This window comes from Rhineura floridana, chromosome 2 (assembly GCF_030035675.1).
Source record: "Rhineura floridana isolate rRhiFlo1 chromosome 2, rRhiFlo1.hap2, whole genome shotgun sequence".
Taxonomy (NCBI): Eukaryota; Metazoa; Chordata; class Lepidosauria; order Squamata; family Rhineuridae; genus Rhineura; species Rhineura floridana.
The window spans coordinates 119,550,647-119,573,337 of NC_084481.1; the positions used below are offsets into that span (position 1 = coordinate 119,550,647).

The 22,691-nt window shown below is 39.6% G+C and overlaps 1 protein-coding gene across 8 annotated transcripts in view; it reads left to right on the forward strand.

The window, feature by feature from the left end:
- The window catches only part of TUB (TUB bipartite transcription factor), a 193,143-nt gene that overhangs the window by 139,842 nt on the left and 30,610 nt on the right, over window positions 1-22,691 (forward strand). For 5 of the 8 annotated variants that reach the window (XM_061610318.1, XM_061610310.1, XM_061610313.1 and 2 more), the window contains exons 2-4: window positions 6,840-6,891; window positions 10,909-11,071; window positions 19,099-19,239. In XM_061610318.1, the coding sequence (XP_061466302.1) occupies window positions 6,840-6,891; window positions 10,909-11,071; window positions 19,099-19,239 (356 nt within the window). The remainder of the gene's footprint in view (window positions 1-6,839; window positions 6,892-10,908; window positions 11,072-19,098; window positions 19,240-22,691) is intronic. The other 3 variants (XM_061610312.1, XM_061610316.1, XM_061610315.1) reach the window with 3 other exon arrangements.

Below are 22,691 nucleotides of genomic sequence, written 5' to 3' on the forward strand. Positions count from 1 at the left end.
AGAGTCTTCCTTTTATAACTGTGGGTAGGCCCTGCCACCAGGGCCTGCCTTAGGGATGGGTGAACTGGGTAGTTGCCTGGGGCACGTGGTCAGATTGATTGAAATCAAGGAGATTTAAATCACCAAGGTAAACCCTTGATTTAAATCAAGTTTCACGGCTGGCTCCAAAGGGTGGCTAGGTGGGGCCCTGACTGAGGGCCCCTCAATATGCTGGGGGAGTAGTGCTCCCCTTCCACGGCAGGCTCCCTGCTGTGGATCACAGGGAGGGAGCTGTCTGCCTGCTCGCCGGCCCACCTGCATCTGCTTACTCGCTCTTCCCCGCCTACTCCCTTGCTCACCCTTCCCCACCTGCTCTCCCTCTCCCCCACTTGCTCACCCTCCCCCATCCCCCACTCACCTGCCTTCCCACCCCCCACCCGCTCCCTCACTCACCCTTCCCTTTACCCACTTGCCCTCCCCCTGCCTGCTCGCTCACCCTTTCCCTGCCTGCTCACTCGCCCGTCCTCTGCCCCCTCACTCGCCCACCTCCTGCTCACTTGCTGACCCCCCACTCACTCTCTCACCCACCGTCCTGCCCCCTACCCGCTCACTCGCCCGCCCGACCTCCTGCTCCTCTGCCCGCTTGTTAGGTATGTAGGTAGGTGGGGCGTGCGTGCGGGTGCCAGGGCCCAGGGCAGGCTGGTGCCTGGGGCCAGCCCTGTCAAGTTTGTCACTTACAGTTCTTCACATATTTCTTAATAAATAGTGCAAATCCAATTACTAAAACATGTTGATTTACCACTCAATACAGAATTTTACAAGGAGGGTACACTTTGTGTAATTGTGTACATAACTTAATTTTTATGAATTTAGGAAATAGTACATTATATTACCTGTGTCAAACTGCAGATGCTTGTTTTTGAGAAAACAAGTATAGAATGGAGTTCTTTAGGGAAGCCAAGGTATGCTGAAACAGGGAATCATTTATGGCAGATAGTTCTGTTGTGTTGCATAGGGGTTTGGAATTTGGAGGAGGTACTTGGGAGAAGCACAACCCAATCTCTATTCCATTATCCCCATGTAAGGGGAAGAATAAGAAAATCTAAAATTCTGTGTGATCTCAGAGCAAGAAGGAGCTTCAGGTGAGAATTCTCACGTTATCCATGCATGTAATAATTCTTGCATGTGGCCCTGGCTTAGTACACACATGCACAGGTCCTTGTAGAGAGCAGCAGCAGGACCCCCAACATTGCACTGGCACCCATTCCCATAAATCCTCTGAGTGGCCCTGCAAAACTGAACACGGGGGGCACTGAAGGCACTCCTCATCCAGGGTGCTATTTATCATAGGATCGGCCCTGCCTGCCACTCTGTGTCGTGACCTTGGATTGTATAATAGCTCCATGTTTCATTAGCTTCTTTTTACTCCCCATGTAGTCTTAGGTGCCATATGGAATGATCCAAACTGGCCTCCAGATGGTGTCTGCAGTGTGTGTCTTGTTCTAAGTTTTATATCAATATGAAATACACCTGTGGGGGATTTTACACTAAGCAGAGTTTGTGCTTGATATACAATCAGCACCTCATGTTTTTAGTAGGAGGTTGATAACTAGAAAGTTTGCCAAATGAAGGGGGGGGCAAAACTCTCATGTAGGATGTGTATTTGTGATATATTTTCATATGCTACATCTTACCATGATAAAAAATGTTTTTGAAGGGTTTGTTGAACCTGCATAAGAATATGAAACTTAGAAAGGTGCAGTGGGTCTTGTTTGTAACAAAATTTAAACATTTGTTGCAATATTTTTCTTAAGAAGGGATTCCTGACAAAAATATTTTGACTGAAGTAAAACTGGCAAGTGTTAACTCATTCACAGTGAATAAGGAAAAGGAAAAGTGTTCACAAAGTGACATAATTTAAATGTACAAATAAGCGTGAGTTGAAGTTTGTTCTAGATCTTTTACTTCTTTGAAGTTGTGATATCAGCTCCCATTGACTGTAGTGGGCTTGGATTAGGCATTAAAACCTTATTGAGGATGAAGGTGTTGACTGCTATTTTGCACATAGATAGTGACATTATGCCCGTGTCATGCTGTGGTTTTGAACCCTGGGAGTTAAGTGCTCAATATATCGAGCACTCTTCAGTCATGCCCGGAAGTAGACTAGGATTTAAGAGATGTCAAAACAAGATGGGCCCAAGCTTCTGTATTTACTACATAAAAGTCAGTGCTCTTTTTTTGTTTTTGTTGTTGATGGGCATCTCAGGTCACACTTGTGTGTGCATTGAATAATGTGTGGTACAAACATAACTTGGGCTGTCTCTATATACATAAGCTAGTAGCTTAAGAGGCAACATATTCATTTATTGATGCAGTCATCTAGTTTCTAGTCAAGTCAGGCATTCACAAGCTAGATTGAAGCAGAGGCTTGGTATGTTTGATGCTAAATGCATATTAATAAGATTTGTTTAATTTCAAACAGAATTATGTTACAGCTCAGGATGGAAGGGTCTGTCAATTTTGGTTCTCACAGTTTCTCATCTTTTCAATCTTAAATTCAGTCCTCCACATTTCTGTAGGAATTTTCTTTTTTTTTTTAAAAAAAAAAACCTCATGAAATTTCTTAGCATTTTAATGTGAATAAGCACATTTTTGTATGCAATTTTTAATGCAGTTTTTACTAATGCACTCATTTTTGAGAGGAATTTATCCTAATATAATGAATTCATTGTATTTTATTTTCACTAATACATTCATTTTTATGCCCATGTTCCCCTAATAGATGCATTTTTATAAACAATGTTTGGCTGGATAAGTGCATTGCAAAATTCAGATAAGTGCGAATTTCTAAAGATGGCTGTGTTTCAGGTCTCATATTGTTTTGGAAAGTACAAATTTGATAGATTTGGCTATAAATGCAAACTGAATCGATTTTCTCCCTCATTCCTAGTTGCAGCATTATTTCCAGCTATCTTATTTTACATTGCATGCACAGTATGTGTGGGTATATAATATATGATTTTTCCTCTACTAGAAGCTGCTTGTAGCATCTTTAATATAATTGTAATTTATGTCATAAAGTAAATGCTTACTCAGTGAGTGGATTCATGTGACAGAGAAGCATGTAGGTGTTTATTCCATAATAATAAAGTTTATTCCATAATAAACATAATAAAGTTTATTCCATAATGTTCATAACCACCTGTAGCCACCAACTAAGCAATCAATCCCCACACTGCGGACTTTCGCAGCTGCTTTGAAATCTGGAGGAGCAATGAGTTGGTAACAGCAGGCATAACTGTGTCGTCAGGCTATAGATGACTGCCTCCCCAGGTCATTATGAACACTGCACAATAAGCCTTTAAGTGGGTCCAGCATGGCTCTGGCTCATCTGCTGCAGAGGATAAAACAAGCCTTGCCTGGTGGAATTTATACACATTGCAGATGATCTAATTACAAGGCAATATAAACCTTCCCTACAGCATTTTTACCTTGCTCTTTAGCCAAACAGGCTCTCAAAATGCCTTACAAAAATCACTTTACTCATGTTTTTAAAATAATGATGATAATAGTAATAATAATTGGATGAAATGGAAAGGTGAATTTTGAGGCTCAGCGTAAAGCTTTTTAGGAAGAGTACCTGATTCTTTACGCTGATCAATGAGTTTATAGCAGTTTGTAAATGGTTAGAAAGTTGCACCTTTTCTTCAATGTCTTCTGGGAGCTTGGCAAAAAACCAGTAGCTTTCTTACACAACAGCATTGTAGTGTTTCCGTCATTTCTGTTGTTACAGCATCATACATGCAATTAGATATAATAAAGTGATAGAACACTGCTTGAAATGTGACCTCAAACAATCTTCTTCACCTTTAATTGTTAGGGATAGGGATAGGGAAGGAATTTGATCCAGTTTACATTTAAAGCTGAATCTATGAATTCTGCACTTTCTGAAACAATACGAGACCTGAAACATAACCATCCTTTGAAATCCACACTTTTCTGAATTTTGCGAAACAGTTCTCCAACCGAGCAGTTTTTCAAAAATGCATACATTTGGAGAAAGAGCAGACAAAATAAATATATTGATAAAAATAACGTACAAAAATGCATTATCTCAGGATACATTACTGGCAAAAATGTATACATTCGTCAATGCGGCATATAAAATGTATTTACCAGGAGAAAGTCACACTAAAATGCTGAAGAATTTTCATGAGGATTTAAAAAATAAATAAATCCATGAATTGCTACAGAAATTTGGAGAACCGAATTTAAGTTTAGAAAAATGGGAAACTAAGAGAACCAAATTGACAAATCCTTCCATCCCTAGTTAGGGAGTATGAGCCACCTGTTGGATATTCTTTGTACCATTCAGTGAGGGAGGGGAGGTGTTGGGTGAGTTAGGAAATGCATCTCACAAAATTTCTTCCCATTCAAGTCAGGGAAACACTAAAACTCTTAAGCTGCACTAGTTTCCTGTATCTCAAGGGATGACTGCTTAGCAGACCTAGCTGCCTGAATCTTCTGTCAGTGTATGTAGGTTGCCACATTGCTGGGGGCGGATCTGCATCAGCTGATTTTCAACTGTATATATGCCAAACACTCACTTAAGTGCTGATAAAATATCTCTTCCCAGAACTAGCTTTGTGGAGGTTTTCTGAAGATGTGCCACGTGGCCTGTTCTAGCATCAGAAACTTGTATTCTTAAAATGACAAACGTCCCTTCAGTGACTCATTTGACCAGTCCCTGAATCCCAGTCTCTGCATCAGGGACTCCAGGAAAATGAAATCAAGAACCATTAGTCACTAGCTCAAGGGAGAATGACTGTCCCTTTTGACAACAATAATGGGGTACTCACTTCCCTGCAGAGAGTGACCTACTAAAATAATATAAAAGCATTTAAGGCTCATTTCTGACCTCATTTTCATTGCTCTTGTTACTACATAATACACAAATTAAACGAGCATAACCTTTTACAGTAAATCATCTAGGATCTGGTCACCTACTTAGCAGCAGGGACTTGCTGTTTGATAGATGTAGTTTATGGACACTAAATGAGGTTATCTGAGGTGCTGCAGAAAAGCTCTTGTGACCATGCTAGCAGTAGCTTATAAGTCTGGTAGTGTGTAAATGCATCCAAACCTTCTGGCAGGCGGGTTTGAGGTTATTCAACTCATTACTGGCCATTCTATCCCTTTGGACTCCCCCCTTGTCGTATTGAATGTCAGTGAGAAAGAAGTCCCATTAATCATGCAAGCACTATCTCCAGCAAAGCTTTCGATTGCACAACAGTGGCAAGCCCCAGCAGTTTCAACAAAGTAATGACTCTGGGCCAGACTAGAAATGGCATAGAAGATTTGTGAATAGCTGATCTGCTAAACAGTTCTTTACTCTTTTGAATTTTGATTTTTCACTGAGTTCTCTGGATTTAACTTTGAGGTTGATAGCTGTCATTTGCAATTTGTGTTCTTATGTTTTAGGCCTTTGGGTAAACTGACATTTGGGTGAGGTGTAGTCTGTGCCAGCTCTTCTATCTTATTGCTGTGTGGGGGAATGCTGTGATCCTTTTTATTTGCTTGAACATTGTAGTTTTGGGGGGAAAATGCCCCAGGTTGGACATACTCTACTTTGTCTCTGGGTATGGTAGGGTGTATGTGAAAGATTGCTCCCTACAACCATGCCTGCTGTGCTACCATTTGTTGCCTCTGACTCCTGTAGATGAAACATTTAAATAGGGTGTACCTGGGAAGCGATGATATCAAACTGTGGCATCCTGCTTGTGCAATAGACTTCTGCTCGTGCAAATGGGATTTTGCTTCCTTTCCTTGCCCTGCAGCCCCCATACAGGGGGTGCCCAAGGACCGCTCTAGAGGGTTGGCAAACCCTCTGGTGCAGATTGGATGGGTGGAGGCTGCAGGGGACAAGAGGGCAATGTCACCTTTACTGGCATGTCATATCTCACCAAGAGAACTTCTGGTATTGGGAAGCTATGTAAATGTGGTAAATAAATAAATAAAATGTGTAAAATCCAATGCATGATCCATTCCTGGGTTTTTATGGAGGAACAAACCATGCAATTTGGAACGACATGTCTTGATTTTGTAAAGGTACATCCTATTCAGACATGATCCCCTAAGAGGACTTATGGAAGTTGCAGAGTTGGGGGCAGGTGAGCATGATGGGCAGGGTGAGAAGTTGCAATCTCACTGCCCCACCACATGTAGGAAGAAGGTAAAAGAGAATATCATCCAGATCAGGCTGTTGTGTTACAACTGTGGCACAGACTAAATGGTGTGATCAAGTGAAATTGTTTTGCTGTTGTTGTTATTATATTAACTTGATCCAAGTGATCCAAATATTGCAGAGCAGGGTTTTGCAGGATGCCAGTAATGGCCAGAAATCTCTTTCTGACAACCATCTTCCCCTGAATGCCCACATGAAATGAGAGATCCTTCCTTTCGCCTGAGCTCTCCATGCACCCCAGAGAATTCAGAGATGTGGAGAATCTCTCCCTTTGTGATGGGCAGCAGAGACAATCCTTGCCCCATCCCAGGTCCTCTTGCACACACAGAGAACTTGGTGATAGGGAGAGGTCATTTTGCCACACAATGCCAGGCTTTAGAGACACTTTGGTGCTTGCTGTTTCTGAGTGTTTCCAGGGCAGGAATGGACAAAGTTGTTGGAAGCCACAGGTAATGGCTGGCTGTCAACCAAAATTTGTGGATTCCCATTGCAGAGGTTTGTACAAAGTTCCTATAAACTACTATAGATAAGTAGTTTTTCTTGGTAAAGAGCCGCAAGGTTTTCTTCTGTGATTAGACTAGTAAATTCTTTTTTATTTTTTATTTTATCTTGGCAGTGTTTTAGATGATGAGAGTAGCAATCTGCGACAACAAAAGCTTGACAGACAGGTGAGTTTGTAAAACCTTCCTTACACTTCATTTGTTATTTCATGTTGATAAATGGAGCTTGCTTAACTTGATTTTTTAAGGATAAGAAAACCTCCTTTTACTGATATTTACTGATACATAAATGGTAACTGTTAGTTTTTTTCCATTGCAGAAATCAATGCTGACTTACTAGGCCCTTCCAGGAATATGTACCTGACAATGACAAACGGAAGCCTGCAAGGTTTTGCGGGAAGGTTTATTCTAGATTCAGACATCCATATGTTACTATATCCACCCTCATCAATATCAAACACAGGGTTGCTGAAGTGATCTCCCAAACAGAACTCCACTTGGGTTTCCACAGTAATGGCAGTTTCCAGGAGATATTAATACTCCCAAGTAAATAGAAGGAATGTGTAAAATTTGAGCAGCAACCAAATGTAACATTTTCAGAGGGGTTGGTGTGGAAGAAAAATAACAATTGTCAGAAGTACAAGTATGCATTTTTCCCATCCCACTGCAAACTTGGATCAAACTAATTCAGTTTATTCCCATTCATTTATACCTTGCTTCTCTTCAATCAAGTCAAATCTGTGCATCAATTTTCTTCTAAATTTAGATTTAGATGGAGAATAGTTACAGCTACTGTGTGGGAATGGGACACCAATTACAAGGAGACTAGGGTTAAAAAAAGAAGACGCTTACAGTGCTCATCTCTTTCCGTTCTGCATGTAGTAAAGGAAAGTTAGAGACTCCCAGGAATTAATGAGCACAGCATATTAGTGGACCAGTAAGCCAGTGGGTATTTAAAACTGGGTATGTGATTTTGCTGTGGATGTGGAAAAGTGGCTCAGATTGAGATATACCTCATAAATAATGCACTATTTGCTATCATAACATAAACATGTAAATATCTAGAAGGAGAGATCCATATAGTTGGAAACTAAATTTCTTCCTGGCTATAAACTCTACTGTGAAATGAAGTGCAGTGTTTTTTAATGTTCAGCATAAATCATGGTCTCGGCTGTGATTTTAATACTAGTTTTCTAGAGAACCTGAAGAAGTATGGATTGAAGTCAGAGACATCAGGGAAGAATGCAAACAGACAATACTTCTACATAAAAAGAGAGAAAGACCTCAGTGGATGACTGACAAAACTCTTAAAATGGTTAAAGAGAGAAGGAAAGCAAAAGGAGACAGAAGCATGGTTAGAACCCTAAGTACAATAATACAGTGACTAGTACATAGGGACAAAGAACTATTACAATAGTTATTGTACAGAAATAGAAGAGGACAACAAAAAAAGGCAGAACAAAAGCCCTATTCCAAAAGATTAGAGAAATTAAAGGGAAATTTAAACCAAGAGTAGGGATGTTGAATAATCAACAGGGGAACACGCTACTGGACCGAGATAAAGTAAAAGGAAGATGGAAGCAATACACTGAAGAACTCTATAAAAGAGAAGCAAGGATGACAGATTCATTCACAGAGGAACCATAAGATGAAGAACCAGAAATTTTAGAATGTGAGGTGAAAGCTGCTCTTAAAATGCTTGGAAAAAGCAATCACCAGAAACAGATGGCATACTAATAGAGTTGCTACAAGTTACTGAGACTGAATCTGTCCAAATTTTGACAAAAATTTGTCAACAAATATGGGAAAGAAAACGATGGCCCACATACTGGAAGCGTTCAATATACATTCAACTTCCAAAGAAAGGGGATCCCAGGGAATGCAGTAATTATCAGACTATTACCTTAATATCCCATGCAAGTAAAGTAATACTCAAGATTCTACAACAAAGGCTCTTACCATATAAGGAGCGAGAAATGCCAGATGTCCAAACTGGATTTAGAAAGGGAAGAGGTACCAGAGATCATATCACAAACATACATTGGATAATGGAACGGACCAAAGAATTTCAGAAGAAAATCACCTGTGCATTATAAATTATAGCAAAACCTTTGACTGTGTAGATCATGAAAAACCATGGAATGCTTTAAAAGATGGGGGTGCCACAGCATCTGATTGTCCTGATGTGCAACCTATACTCTGGACAAGAGGCTACTGTAAGGACAGAATATGGAGAAACCGATTGGTTCCCCATCGGAAAGAATGTGAGACGGGTGTATTTTATCACCCTATGTTTAATCTGTATACAGAACATATCATACGGAAAGCAGGATTGGACCAAGATGAAGGAGGTGTGAAAACTGGTGGGAGAAATATCAATAATTTAAGATATGCAGATGATACCATACTACTAGCAGAAACCAGTAATGATTTGAAATGAATGCTGATGAAAGTTAAAGAGGAAAGCACACAAGCAGGACTACAGCTGAATGTCGAGAAGACTAAAGTAATGACAACAGAAGATTTATGTAACTTTAAAGTTGACAATGAGGACATTGAACTTGTCAAGGATTATCAATACCTTGGCACAGTCATTAACCAAAATGGAGACAATAGTCAAGAAAACAGAAGAAGGCTAGGACTGGGGAGGGCAGCTGTGAGAGAACTAGAAACGGTCCTCAAATGTAAAGATGTATCACTGAACACTAAAGTCAGGATCATTCAGACCATGGTATTTCTGATCTCTATGTATGGATGTGAAAGTTGGACAGTGAAAAACGGATAAGAGAAAAATCAACTCATTTGAAATGTGGTGTTGGAGGAGAGCTTGCCATCACTAGAAGCTAAAATGATGAAACTGAAGCCATCATAGTTTGGACACATAATGAGAAGACAAGATTCACTAGAAAAGAAAATATGGGAAGCTCGGGAAATGGCAACGAGGGAGAGGGCCTTCTTAGCAGTGGCCCCAAAATTATGGAATGATCTCCTTGATGGCACCAGGTCAAGACTTTCCTCTTCTCCTAGGCATTTTAGCATGTGTTTTTAAATTGTTTTTTAAAAATGTGTTTTTAAATTTGTATATTTGTTTTTAACGTTTTTAATTGTTGTAAACCGCCCAGAGAGCTTCGGCTACAACAACAACAACAACAACAATGCTGGGAAAAACAAAAGGGAGCAGAAGAAGAGGAAGGTCAAGCAAGAGATGGATTGATTCCATAAAGGAAGCTATAGACCTGAACTTACAAGATCTGAACAGGGTGGTATATAAGAGATGTTATTGGAGGTCACTGATTCATAAAGTCACCATAAGTCAAAATCAACTTGAAGGCACATAACAACAACAATCTGTCTCTGATATAAAATAATATTTGGAATCCAAACTTCAAAAATCAGATTTCCCATTGTCTCATTTTGGGGGCCAGTTAACATTTTCACATACTCCATGATCAGGCCAACACTGAATTTTCCAGGTTCGGGATGTGGTTTATGAAATTAGCCACTGCCTGAACAAGCATTACATGGTCATTACATGGTTTAGTGTGATCAATGCTGATTGTGACCAACAGCCAAATAAGCACTGCCTTTGTGTTTCTGAAGGGTGGGGTGGGTGGGAACTGATCTGATGGATAACACAATTGTTGGTGATCCATCTCTATGGTAAACTAGTTCTACTATTGGGAAAGACTTGTCTTTTTATGTGTTTTACAGTGCAACCTATGCATGTCTATTCAGACGTAAATCTCATGGAGTAGGTGGATATAGGGCTGCAGCTTTGTATAGCACCTATTTCTCAGGTGCTAATAGCAATAATTTTATGTCATATCTTTTATTGCTTTCCCATAATTTAATATAATCCATTTTAAATCTCAAAAATCTGGCTGTCTGTGGAGGTGTCGATTATTTCTACTCTTTAACACTTGAGATATTTTCAGTTTTTAAGATTTTGATGATGCTGTCTGTAAAGAGTTATTTCTGTATCCCACTGTACATAATACTAGTGAAAGAAACATGTTGTTATGGAGCTGTGGTGGGTGTAGATGTCAAACTTAATACTGTTTGGTTCAAAACATCTTGCTGAGATTTATCCAGAAATCAATCCATAGGCCTGCAGGGTTTCCATACTACCATAGCATTTAATCTAAAGTGGAGCTCTTTTGGTGAGGGTCTGTGTGTTTTTCCCAGAGAGCACTGCTTGAGCAGAAGCAGAAGAAAAAACGTCAGGAGCCACTGATGGTTCAGTCCAATGTGGATGGCCGCACAAGGGCACGCAGAATGAAACAGTCAGAAGAACAAGCGCCATTGGTTGAATCTTACCTCAACAGCAACAGCAGCATCATTTATCATGGTATGTGCCAATTTATTGCAAAATGGCAGGGGGGAAGTATCTTACCAAAAGATGCCTTTGAGAATATGCTAACCATAATTTTAGTAAAATGATTAATAAAACTAGCCTAAGCATCAACATTAAGAGCTCCCACTTAACTTATCCTCCACTCTTAACTTTTAACTTATCCTGAGATTGGAAGATCTACTAAGAAAATAGCTGTTCAGCCTCTTTCTTCCTTCTGAAACTATTTACCATTTGTGGGAGGCTTTCTATTAAATGTTATAGAATTCACTGTTGGTGTTTTAGGAATGAATTTCTCGTGATTTTAGGCAGCAAGTAAAACCACTACCATTTTGTAAAATGAAAAACTTGTCAACGGAATCTACATTTCTTTTCCATGCTCTTTAGAGAGTTGACAGTACATAAAACTGTTGGGCTTTTCATCGTGCAACACGATCACTGTCCCTACCCCGATTTAAACTTTTTTTTTTTTAAATGCACCACCTGTGGTTAAATATCTTTCTGAATAAATTTTATTTTTTGGTGCACAAGAGCTGTTGTCCTCAGCCTTTTAAGCTGGCAAAGAATAGTAAAAAAAATGTTTAGTAACCATTCTGTGTGACTTTCTGCAATATCATACACTCCAAATGACCTTAATAATATGAGTGTACAATTCCTAGGTCATATCTTAGTCTATATGCATCCCCCTTTTAGTTTCTAGTTATGCAATCACTTGTTTCAAACACAGTAAAAAGCCTGAGACAACCTCCCCCCCTCCCATGATTGCTTGCAGATATCCAAAGCCTTATCCCTTAAAAATGTTAAAGTTCAGTTAAAATGTACATGGTCAGAAGTTTGAATACTAAATACATTTCACTTCTTCTCTGTAGCATTTTCTTCAGTTACATTTATAAATTAAAAACTGCATTGTGAATAGAACTTCTATTTGGATAATTATTTGCATTTTATTTCTCTATGCATGTTTGTATGACTGAACTAGGGATGGAATCCTCTCCTTTTTATGTTTTGTTTTTAAGTGTGGCCCCCTGGTGGTCGTTAATGATCTGATTCATTTTTCCTCTGATATCTTTTCATTTTTCCAATCTTCTCTGATTTTTTTTCTTTGCAGAGAATTATCAATATTATATTAGCTATTTATTCAGGAGTCTCCACTGGTATTGATCTTTATTCTGAAATCTATAATGATTGCCTGTTTACATTCCTTTTCAAGTGCACCGCAGACAGATTAAGGCAGATAATCAGTCAGTGTCTTCCCCCCTGCTGCTTACAATCAACACCCCCTGCTGCTTTCTGTCTGTCAGTCAGCACCTCATTGACATCAGTGAAAGGGAATACATATTTGAAGAGCTCACATACAAATTAGATCGATGAAAGTATCACTCACACTATCAATGATTTCAAAGCGAATTAAAAAAAACAAATTGGAAAAGAAGAACAATGAACTGAAAACCAGGTGTGGAAAGTTGCTACTTCAACTTTCTCTTCACAAAGACAGAGAATATTAGAAATAGTAATTAATTGATGGCAGCTCTGATTACTGCAGAAATGGAGCCCATCACTACTGTGCACACAGGGCAGAGGCATCTGGTTGCATCCATTGTTGCTATTTTGTGATTTCCACTCATTTAGCAGAACATCTCCTTCCTCTTCTCGCTCTTGCAGCCCCCCTGTTCATGGTCAAAATCTGCTCCAGAGAGTTGGGGGATCAGATTTTGGATCAGAGTTTGAGTTTGTTTGCGGCGCTACAGCCAGTTTAGATGGTACTCAGTCTCTGCACATCAAGCCTTCCCTGCATGTCTCTCTTCATCCTGCTAAAAATGTGCTGTGGTTTACAATGTGGACATTCTGCTTTGGGTGGGGTTTCTGCAATTGAAACAAGGAAACTCTAGTGGTGGGGTGGACATTGTGCTCACAATCCAGAGGATCCACATACACAGCAAGTGATACACAATTGGCTTAATACTTGGGTTAATGTGTAGCTTGGCCCTGGATAGCCACCTAAAATAACTAGTGTACTCTTTCTGTAGCATTTCTGTCCCATAATATTCACCTCTATCATACATTGGTCCTTCAAGTCTGAAATGTAAGCTGTGTGATTCCCTAAGTGGAGCATTGGTCTTTGCAACTGGAATTCAGAGTTCTACTCCACTATCTGGGGTTTTAAACTGCATTTCAGAATGTGAGAAAATTTCAACTTCATTAACCTTAAAAGCATAGGTTGATATATAGTATAAAACATTCTCTATTAAAGAAACCTATCTTTCTGCTTTGTTTCACCCCCCCCCCCCTTGTGTTATTGAACGTTTGTTGAAATGTATAACCTGTCTGGAATGAATAGCAAGCAGATTTTAAAAAGGGCCTGGATCCAAATTTACCCTGGGATAAAACTGTTCAATGAAAGCCTGCTCTGGAGAGGGAAAACTATAGGAGAAAGATAGAACTTTTTTCTTTATCAAAGAACACCAGTGTCAGGAAGATAAGTCAAAATCTTGTTAACAACCAGCCTGGGATTGTATGACTACTATGGAGTATAATGCTTCAGTACTGAGTTAAGATTCCTCTAAAAATCAGGAGTGTAATCAAGTGAATTTAAATAATGGTTCATGCTATTTACCAAAATAAAAGGAAGCTGCCCTTCCTTGTCATTCAAGATTTATTTAAATCAGCCTCCCAAATTGGTGTTTAGTGTGATATATATGGCTAGGTATTCCTATGCTAATGAGCAATTAATCATTTTTAGCTTCACAGGTTGATGATTTGATATACAGAATTGTATCTTATCACATATACCCCAGACAGAATGACACATCAAACTAAACAGCCCAAAGTTATGATGTGTCACCAGAAATCTCTTCAGGGTAAAACACAAACATCTCCTGTGCACCTCATGGTTTGCCAAAGGCACAGCTTCTGTTCTATGACAATCATTTATAGCAGAAGAAATTCAGAATGAATGAGTTCATGTGAGTGTAAATGTCTCTTCAGAGAAGGATAATTGGATTCTGTACTACACTCTGTGCGGAGTTTCTGCCACCTACCACCCCTTGCTTGCCTCATGAAATACAGAGTGGGTTGCTCTGCTATACTGCAGTAGCTAACAAGCCATCTAGAATTCAGCAGCTGAAAAAAATGTATTGCTACTGGGATCTCTCCTCATTGCAAAAGACATTTACACTCTGCAGGCCTTATATCTGATGTACTGATAATTGTTATCTTTGTGTTTTGGATGAAGTGTTCTGTATTTCATATTTCTGCACCATTAAACAGGTAACTAGAGGTCTAATGCCACCACTGCAGTCATGCGTACACTTGACCTCTGGCTGCTTCCTGGGCAAAGAAGTGTGCATTGGGGCAATCCCTGCTGCTGCTGCTTGCCTGAGATCTGGGAACCATGAGGTCAGAGGCAGGCAGGGTCAGTTGGAGGTAGTTATTCCCTGTGCTTCAAGTAGGCAAATGCATGCACAAGGAGACATGTTCTTTGTTGTTTCAGAGGACAGAACTAGACCGAATGGGTGGAAATCCATCTAAATCTTGCAAGGAAGCAGATTTAGGCTAAGCATCAGGAGACATTTTCTCATGGTATGAGCTATCTGGCTGTGGAACAGACTGCCTTAGGAGGTAGTGAGTTTTTTTCATAGGAGATATTTCAGCAGAGGCTGGATGGTCATTTCTTATCAATGCTGTTATTGCATCCTGCATTGTAGATCCTGTGTTGAGCAGGGCATTGGACTAGATTACCTCCACACTTTCTTCTAACCCTAACATTCTATTGAACCCCCTCCCCCCAAAGTATTCCCAGTACTCAAATGTTGAAGTATGCAGAGGTGGTGGAAAGGAATTGTGCAGGTCTGAAGGTGGGCAGTGGAGGGGTCTAGCAGGATTTTTTTGTGCTTGGTTCTTGTTACAGGGAAACACACATGGAGAGAGAGAGAGAGAGAGAGAGAGCACCATCTGTGGTGACTGCCTGGGATTCAGGAATTTTACTGGGTCCAAAGCAGGTAGGACAGAAGGGTAAGGCTGTCAATGGCTATTAGCCATGATGATTATGTTGTACTGCCACAGTCAGAGAGTATGTCTCTGAATACCACTTGCTGGGAATCACAAGTGTGGAGAGGTCTATTGTGCTCATGTCTTGCTTGCAGGCTTTCCATAGGCATTTGGTTGGACTAGGTGGACCTTTGGCCTGATCTAGTAGGGAAAGCTATAGTAGGGGAGACTGAGGAGGAAGGAGTTGTGTACCCTGCCCAAAATGCAGATGTGCATGTTACATGGCCCTGCCCTCTGATGTGAGCTGATGCCACTACAGATCAGCACAATATAATGCAGATCAAACTACTATGTATTTTATTTTTGTGAAAACAAATTACAGTACAACTTCAGGTCATCAGACCACTCAGGAATGAAGATTATTCATATATGTGCCCCCCTATTTTTAATTTATTATTTCCTACAAATATTTATAGGCTGTTCTTTAGTCCAGAGGCTTTTTTTGCAGGGCAGCAAATAGTTTAAAGACATAAGCAGCATCATTAATCACTAAAAAACAGCATAATAAAATAAAAACAAATTCCAGTATGCAAACATGTCAAAACAAGCTACACATAGTGGTCTTCGCCTGGCTGACGCTAAACAAGACATCAGAGTTGGTGCCAGGCAAACCTTCCTAGAGAGAAAATTCACAGCCCATTTATCATAACAGAGAAGGCCTCTTCTTCAGTTTCCATCCTCTTCATTTCAGAACGACCTCTGAGGTTGATCTTCGAACTTGGACAGATTTATCCTTGGATGCCTGATTACTTATTTCCATACTTCACTTTCCCACAGAACATTCCTTCATTTAGAGCACCGCAGTCAATGGGAGAGACCGTAGCTCAGTAATAGAGCATCTTATTTTTATGCAGAAGATTCCAGGTTCAATCCCCAGCATCTCCAGGTTTGACTGGGGATGTCCTAGAAACCCTGGAAAGCCACTGCCAGTCAGTGTAGATAATACTGAGCTAGATGAACCAGTGGTCTTATTCAGTATATTCTGTGTGTTCATACTGTTTCCCCACATAATTGTGGATGCATGTAGCCTAAAAGGGGGTGTGGCTGCTTAATAATCTAAGGGGAAACTGACTCATTTGGAACTGAATAATGAATGGTTAAAAGGGAAAAACTGATGTATATGTGTGTGTGTGTGTGTGTGTGTGTGTGCGACTTTTGATTAGATATGATTTTGTGATGTGGGCTAGGATTAATCTTTAAGCAATAGTTTATTCTACTCTAAATCTCAATTTAATTTTGTCAAAATTGCAGGGTACTTGGTGTATCTTTCTGAAAATTTCATTTTGCTGCTTCTATCACAAAGAATCCAATTTTTAATGTCTCCAGTACTGCTGATGTGGATTCAAGATAGCGATGTGCACTAGCAGTGCATGTGGTGGGGCAGGTCTGTGGCACTGCCCCACCACATGTGTTGCTACTGACAACATGGATTGGTTCCCAGACATAAAGTCATATGAACTGTTAAGCTCTTGCATGACAAGATCGATAATGCATTAAAATTCAGGCTTTGACAAGTGCTGAGAATGTCCCACCTCTTTGGAACTAAATCCTCAAGTTACAGCTCATAGTAATAGCTCCCCCCCCAAGCTTTAGGCTAACTCTAATTAGATGAATAAATTACTGAAATAAGAAGCCGTGACAGAATGTTTCTGTGTTTCTTAAAATAAGCAATTTAGGAATAATTGCAAATCAATTCACACTTTAGAAACTTTAATACACATTTTAATATTTTTTTTGCAAGGACTCACGAAAGTCTCATCCCCGAAGTAGTAACAAAGACTGCCTGTGAACACACACAAAGCCATTTTCCAAAATCTTTGGATAGTCCCAGATTCATTTCTACACAGCCAGACATTGTGTGAAGGATGTCCAGATTATGGGTGTGACTGCAAGAGGAATTAATAGTGGTGATCTCCAGATATGGGAGACACAAAGTGTTGAAATTCAACATGCAGGAAACACGAGGCAAAACAATAGATGTAGGAACATCCACATCTATGAACCTGAGCAGCCGGGTCACCTAAACATTCATTGTTAATAGATAGTGCAGTCCACACCAGATCACTGATCCTACACACTATAGTTATCTCAGTCTTGGTTGGATTTGGCTTCTGTCAGTTTTCCTGTGTTTTGATCCTAGCTGTAGCCATACATCGCAAACCTAGATTAGATTAATTGAGAAAGAGCTATTATATGTGCCGTATACCATATGTCTGCACTGTCTTGCCCAGCATTGTTCAGTATTTCTTGAACAAGGTGGTAAATAAGAGTACTTGTACTAAACCCTAAAAACCAGGATGTTTTTAATGGTGTGTAGAAGCTCTGATTTATTACCAAAATATTGAAATTTCAGCTGCCATACTGTGTATGCTTACTTTGGGAGTAAGACCAATTAAATTTAGTGGGATTTGCTTCCAAGTGAGCATACATATGATTGCACTGTCAGTGTGCTCTGGAGGTATAGAATATTACTATTTTTTATTTTCTGTACTTTGATAGAGGTGGTTTGTTGCAGAAATATTTGTTTGTATATGCTTCAAATAAGTAACCTGACTATATTATGGAACCACAGTGATTTTCATTTATTCTACAGGTTCATGATTGAATATACATATATGCATATTTTCTTAGGAGTAAGCTCCACTGAACTTGGTGAAGTAGGCATGCATAGGATTGAATGGCATATAGTTGAATATGTTGAATCAGTGTATGCCAGTGCTGAATTTTGTTATGTTTTGATTATCTCTCATTTTTTTCTGTGCCCCTCTTTATGCATTTGCAAAGCATATATGCAAAAAGCAGTAGAGGAGAATGAGATTATAAGGCAAAAACCAAAACAATATATTTCTTGAAGTAGGCATATACCTTGTCATTTCAGGTGGCAAGTTGACCACAGTAAATTTAGTAGTAATTTTTCTTTCTAGTGAATTTACTTACTGTTTGGGACTTTTGTTTGCCATTTGAAAGGGCAAGCTGGTGAATCTACGTAGAAATGAGTTGAAATGTAGGTATGAATGTATGGATCTGTCAATTTTGGTTCTTTTAGCTTCTCATTTTTCCAATCTTAAATTCAGTTCCACGTTTCTGGAGCAGTTTACTATTTTTTTTAATCTCATGGACATTTGTCAAAATTTTACTGCAATTTTCTCTAATAAACACATTTTATATGCAGGTTTGTCTACATTACATATTTGTGCAAGCATTTTACCCTAATATAATGCATTTTTGTATGTTATTTTCACTAGTATTCATTTTTCCCATTTCCCTCAATATATGCGTTTCTGTAAACATTGTTTGGGGGGAGAACTACATCACAAAATTCAGAGAAGTGCACATGTTAGAGGGTGGCTGTATTTCAGTTCCCACATTATTTTGGAAAGTGGAAATTAAGTAGTTTCATCTTTAAATGTAAACTGAATTTAATTTCCCCCTCATCTTTAAATGTAAACTGAATTTAATTTCCCCCTCATCCCTACTTGCAGGTAAATGCTGTTGCTTGCACTCTTGTAGTGTCTCTCCAGATATCATTAGGAAAATTGCTGGAATGTTAGTACCTTTTTAATAAGGTTCTGTTTTCCCCCCCAGAATAAATCTTAGAAACTGATCTCTAATTTAGGACATCACAGGGGACCAGATACAGATGGCACCATCAGTTATCCTTGTATCCTTGGATATAACTAAGTAAATGCAGTCAAGGCTGGTTCACCCAGTGAAAATGGCACACAGAATTAGCAATTATTTAACTAGTAGTCTAAAGATAAAAATCACAATACCAAAACCAACTTTTAAAAAAATCCATTATGAACCTGCCTTCTTTTTTCCTATATTGTTACCTTTCTGCTGAAATAACTGAAACATATGCTTTTACAATCTGCTTGCTTGCTTACTTTTTGTGGCTTCATAGATTTCTGATTTCTTCTCTCCTCTGTTTTTCTCTTGTGTTTTTGGTTATGGTGGGGTGTCCGAAATCTCTCAAGCAGTACAGGAGGCTGAGCAAGGAGACGTAAAGGTGGTAGCAGAGTCGCAACAAGCTCCAAAATCAACTAAAAAAACTAAGGCAGCCACAGGAGGCTTCCAAACTGGCAACGCCAGAAAGGAGAAAAAGGGGAAACACAAAGGTTAGCTGCATGCTGCTCATTATTAAACAAGAATGAGACAAATTGAAAGATCTTTATACAACTGTAAAGGGCTATTTTTTGCTGATGATTTCGTTAAAGCTGCACATTGTCCAAACCCAAGGCAGTTAGTAGTTTGCATTGTTCGGTTGAGATATCATGGGTACCCAAGTACGGATAATTGCACTGCTGTGATTGATGGCTTTAAGTAAAAATTCAGGGTTTACCACTGCCTGGAAGCCTCAGAGCAAGCTACAACATGTGTGGGCCAAAGTGTAAACTTCTCATGATAAACAATATTGAAACCATGCAAATAAACAAGGCCCCAGTGATTGCTGCTTGCAAAATCCTAGCTTAACTCCAGCTGTCCAAATCCAAATTAGAAAAGTTTACAGGCCTTTGAAAAAAATACTCCTATTCCATCTATCAAGACTCCAAAGAGCAGGAGCTTTAAATGTGTATCTACTTGTCACATATGCAGAGCTTATTTGTTAATTATTATTTATTTATGTATTAAAAATATTTATAGCTCACCGTGCATCCTGAGGACTCTGGGTGGGAAATAATAAAAACACAAAAAAATAGAGTCCGTTTCCAATAAAGAAAATTAACAAAATCCATCAGACACTGCAGAGCAGCCAAATTTACAGCCACACATTTAAAATGATCAAAAGCTATATTTTAAGCTTCTGTCTAAGGGCGCAATCCAACTTCTATTTACACTGAGCTCAGGGATGTTGGATGTGGTGGACTCCTAGCTGAGCCAGCAGGGTCCCAGCTCTGCCAGGCTCCACCAGACTCTGCTGGCAGAAGCTCCTCACCCTGGCTCAGCTGTGGCAGAGGCGGGACTCTGCAAAACTCAGCTGGAGGTCCCCTGGGGAAACTCAGCTCAGTGGAAGGGGTACCGGTGGAAGCCAGCATAAGGCCCGAAAAAGGGATGTTCCAGGAGCGTGTTGGAGGAGGGGGATGAGGGGGGATTTACGCAATATCCAACTCCTGTTTGGAGCACTCCTGCGAGTCCCAATCTGGGCAAAGTTATGCTGAGAAAAAGGTCGGTCTAAGAAAATAATTATAATGGAAGTAAGTGGGGAGTGCTTACTCGCCGATAGGGGTGTTCATGAGAGCCACCTTTTTCTTTTCCATTCCTGCATGTAGCTCCTGGCAGAGCTGACGTTCAGCCGACCTGGCAGCTCCCAAACGGCAAGTGGATGCTGCAGAGTTTCCCGTGGCTCTTCCTCCGCTGGTTCCACTTCCACTGGCTCCCCCTGAGTTGGATTGCTCTGCCCATGATAACAAAGTCAGTGCCAGCCAAATTTCTGAGGGCTTCCATAAAGTCCTTTATCCATGACACATAGCTGTTCCTAACAGTATATATATATATATATATATATATATTTTCTCCGTACCATCTAGTATTAAAGGTCTAGATACACACCTATATCCAAGCACTTGTATTTATTGATTTATTTTATAAATCATACTGTTAGGAAGATGTTTTCCTATTCCGCATGATAATGATAAAGGATAATGTTTGTTGGTGGTGGATATTTGGGTTCATCTTTGTGGATTTGGGGATGGACTCTCAAAGGCTTTCAGACTGGGTTCTTGGACTGCACCTCCATTGTGCCTATTTCTGCATGTACATGTGCATGAAGGAATGGAACTGAGGCTCCACTCTCCCAATCAACACAGCAGGGCTTCCTGTGTTGTGTGTTGTGCCAAAGAATCTGCTCTTGTTTTCTGGGCATAGTAGGATCCTGTAGGGGGTTGAATACATGGAACAGTTGATCTATGCTGGAAGTAACCCTGTGAATAAAGACTGCTGTATTAATATGATGATTTGTAACATATAGTCTAATGTTTCCTGGACTGTAATTATAGTTACTAAATATTAAATGATTTTTTTTTACAAAAGTGACAGATTTCATGGATTTGTGTGATGCACATGCCCAGTATTCATTGTCACAACTTTGGTTATCCCAAGGGCCAAATTAGATGTGTTGTTTGTCACATAGTTTGGCCATGCATTGTTGGTTTTGCTTTAATAAATAGATCGTGTGTCTGAGTCTGGTTGGGGAACTGAATTAGGACTGTGGTGTGAGCAAGGGGGGGCTTTAACCCTTTATTCCCACCATTGTCTCTATAGGAATCCCCCACCTCACCCCATAGGGAGCTTTCCCCTCATTACAAATAGCAGGCATGGGGTGGTGATTCTGACAGGGACAATGGCAGGGGCAGAGTTGACATACCTTGGTCTGTAGCTTGTGTCTAGAATGGGCTGTTGGTACACCCCAGTCTTGAAAAACTGTGCATCAGAGTTCAGAGTTGCAAAGTGCCATTTCCCATAGTGTGCCAGAAGACTAAGATGTCCTGCATAAATAGTACACCTTATACAAAATATTTTGATTATCTGGAAACCTACCTAGTTTATGCAGAGCAACGAGATTACAGTATACTGTGCATGGTTTAGAAAACAAACACTCATTTGATATGTGAATTTGAAAAGGCTATTCAGTTTTGCTGAAATGCTGGTGCATTCTGTAACTCTATATACAATCGCCCATAAAAAATGCCTGTTGAATCATTTTGTGTGTCTCAGTCATGAAAGGCCCCTCTTACAGATCTCTTGGGACAGAGCCAAATACCGCAGGTGCCTCCCAGTGTGGCATTTCCTCTTACTGCTGTGGCAGTTCTGGGTCAAAATGGCTGTAGACCTAATAAATTAAATTTAGACCCAATTAATTAGCTTAAAAAAAGTATTGTCTGTGAATGAGAGAATGAGAGTAAACCTATGCTGGACTAAACGTTTAAGTTTCTGTTAGAAATTAACCTCATCCTCAGTTTCAAAACAGGGCACTCAAAAGACAGAAATATGAATGCCTGGCCTGCATTTCTAAAAGAAATGTAGAAACAAATGTTTATGATTTTTTTTAAAAAAATAATGGTACTTATGATATGCAGATTAAAAACTAAGTGTAGTTTTGAACATATTTATTTTTATTATGCTTACATCTTAATGAATGTATATAGCTAACATTTGTGATTTGGATAAAATATTTTAGCACTTACTTTTTTTAACTTGTACCGTGTTTTTTAACATCCAGACCCCAGAGGACTCTGTCATATTTACAGGCAGTAAGATTTGGTGACATAAACCGATGCAGGGGGATTTCAGCTCAGATCTGAATATTGTTAGGGTTTTTATATAGTTGTTTCAGAGCCGAAATCCAAAAATGTACTGCAGGTACAGAGGCACTGATGTAGGTCAGGAACACTATCTCTTGCAAGGCCTCTTCTGTGAACTCTAGGTGCTTCCAGACTGTTGCTATTTTTGGGTTGGGATTCAATCACATACTGGCAAATTCAGGTTGAGCAATTAAAGTTGAAGTTCTTGTGCAACAAACTCACTTCCCCTGATAATTGGACTTTTTGCAATATGTAAAGTAACAGGAAAA